This window comes from Cryptomeria japonica, chromosome 3 (genome assembly GCF_030272615.1).
Source record: "Cryptomeria japonica chromosome 3, Sugi_1.0, whole genome shotgun sequence".
In the NCBI taxonomy this organism is placed as follows: domain Eukaryota; kingdom Viridiplantae; phylum Streptophyta; class Pinopsida; order Cupressales; family Cupressaceae; genus Cryptomeria; species Cryptomeria japonica.
The window spans coordinates 347,567,348-347,569,392 of record NC_081407.1 but is presented as its reverse complement, the minus strand read 5'-3'; the positions used below and the strand labels follow the sequence as shown (position 1 = coordinate 347,569,392).

The 2,045-nt window shown below is 35.2% G+C and overlaps 1 protein-coding gene across 1 annotated transcript; it reads left to right on the top strand.

Annotated features, from left to right (window-relative positions):
- The first annotated feature begins 513 nt into the window (after nt 1-513).
- Nucleotides 514-1,709, top strand: LOC131034816 (uncharacterized). The gene is made up of 3 exons (XM_057966413.2): nt 514-915; nt 1,162-1,225; nt 1,349-1,709. The coding sequence occupies exons 1-3, from the start codon at nt 901-903 to the stop codon at nt 1,516-1,518; spliced, it is 249 nt and encodes an 82-aa protein (XP_057822396.2). The 5' UTR covers nt 514-900; the 3' UTR covers nt 1,519-1,709.
- The last annotated feature ends 336 nt before the right edge of the window (nt 1,710-2,045 follow it).

The following is a 2,045-nucleotide window of genomic DNA, read 5'->3' as shown; positions in this document are numbered from 1 at the left end:
AACCTTTCATACAGCATGTTAGCGACAGGTTAGTCAATCGCAGCCATTAATTGCAAAATCGATGGTATAAAACGTGCGACTAACACATGTTAGTCAATCCTACTGTCGTTTTGGAACCAAAATAGATGCATCCACACCAGTACATTTGATAAATATATAATTTATTATGAAATTCATATGCAAGAAGATCTTCATCAAATTTGATGCACATAATTTGCCACACAATGTAATAATGTAAAATGGCTTCCCTAGTTTTAGCTTGGTTACCACTTTCAATTGTGTGGATGGTCATAACTAGATCACTTGGGGAACATTCGAATGGACAGGATTTGTTGTCTTGTCCAAACAACTTGTTCATCTCAATCCCACAGGGTTTCAGACAAAATGACAAAGGCATGATCGCTTTTCTTGTGATCTTTCAAATTGTTATGACTAGGGTTCAAATGTGGCCACGTTATACGTTACCTGCCTCACATAATCCTATGGAGATCCTCCCATTCTGACAACTCATTTAATCTCTCTAAACCCATCTGATCTTGAAACACACAGGATTATTTTTTTTCTGCTATTCATTCCTTAGAGATGTTGGCCCTTCAATCAAATAAATGACCAACTATTGATTTTTCTTCACATACATGTAATCCTTCATTGGATTTCTGCACACCCACTTACAATTATAGCAGTAAATTCCATGGAAGGACCACCATTAGCCTTGGGAGGACAAAGGCTGGGCAGAAGGAAAACAGCAATATCAATAATAATGAGAATAGTGAGAAGAAGAAACCAAAGCAATCTCTGTTTGGAAGCATCACAGAAGCACTTGATTTTTCTCAGGCAAGGTCTGAAGAAGATGCCAATCTTATAGAAGATGCAAAGTATGCCACTAAATCTGGAGAAAAAATGAGCAGAGAGCAGGTAAATTCAGACCCATTTTGAATTTGTTCCTAATATGATAATTAGAGTTGTTATTTCGTATAAGAATTATCATGAATCGACATATTTCTTTTCTTGACAATGAATTATGAAGAGTGATTCGAAACGTTGAATGATAAATAAACACATAATTTTTATCCAAAAGTTTGCTTCTACAAGAATTATCATGTTCTGTAAAGTCTTGTTTATCATCATTACAGACGTATTTGTGATGATGTTGCATGACAGTATGCTGCTCTGAGGAGAAAAATTGGTGGGACTTACAAAGATTTCTTCAAGGGATATATAGATGGTAATTTTCTATTATATGGTTCTGTTTTGTGTTTTTTTTTTCAATTCTAGTTTTAGTTTTTCTTTCTGTGTTCTATGGTTAAATTCTTACTGTGGATACTCTTTGGCTTTTTTGATGATGAAGTGGAAGGAGAATATGTGGAAGAGGGATGGGTGGATAAAACATGCAAAATATGCAACAAGGATACAAGCCAAGAGCCTAGGAGTGTTGATTTTATGGGTAGATATGCTCATGTAGCCTGCTTGGAGAAAAATAAATCTGGAAATTTCTTTAGCAGGCTCTTTGGTAAATGAGAAGAGTCAACTAACTACACTGACATGCTTTTGTGTTTAGCTATAAATTTTGATTTTATGTGGCGATGTGATTGTAGGCATATTTGCGAAGAGAAAGATTTGGCTTTATTGTTGTAATTCATAGTTCTTTTTTAAAATATAATGCGAATCATATTGGAAAAGAAATGAAAATGGAAATGGATTCTTTTTAAGTCTATAATTTTGGACAATCTGTTTTTAAGTCTACAAATGGCTTATAGCATGTAAGACTACCTCGTACTCTCATGAAAAACACCTAATTGTGCTTCTAACATAAAGCATACATATCCGGCCGCGGCTATTCTGGCTCCAAAACGGATCTTTCGTACAGCATGATAGCGACGTGTTAGTCAATCACAGTCGTTTATTGCAAAATCAACAGTGTAAAATGCGCGACTAACACGCATGTTAGTCAATCCGTACTGTCTTTTTGGAGCCAGAATAGACGCGTCCTACATATCCTACCCTCTACAATATTATCACAAAATTATAAATGGTTATATGTATTC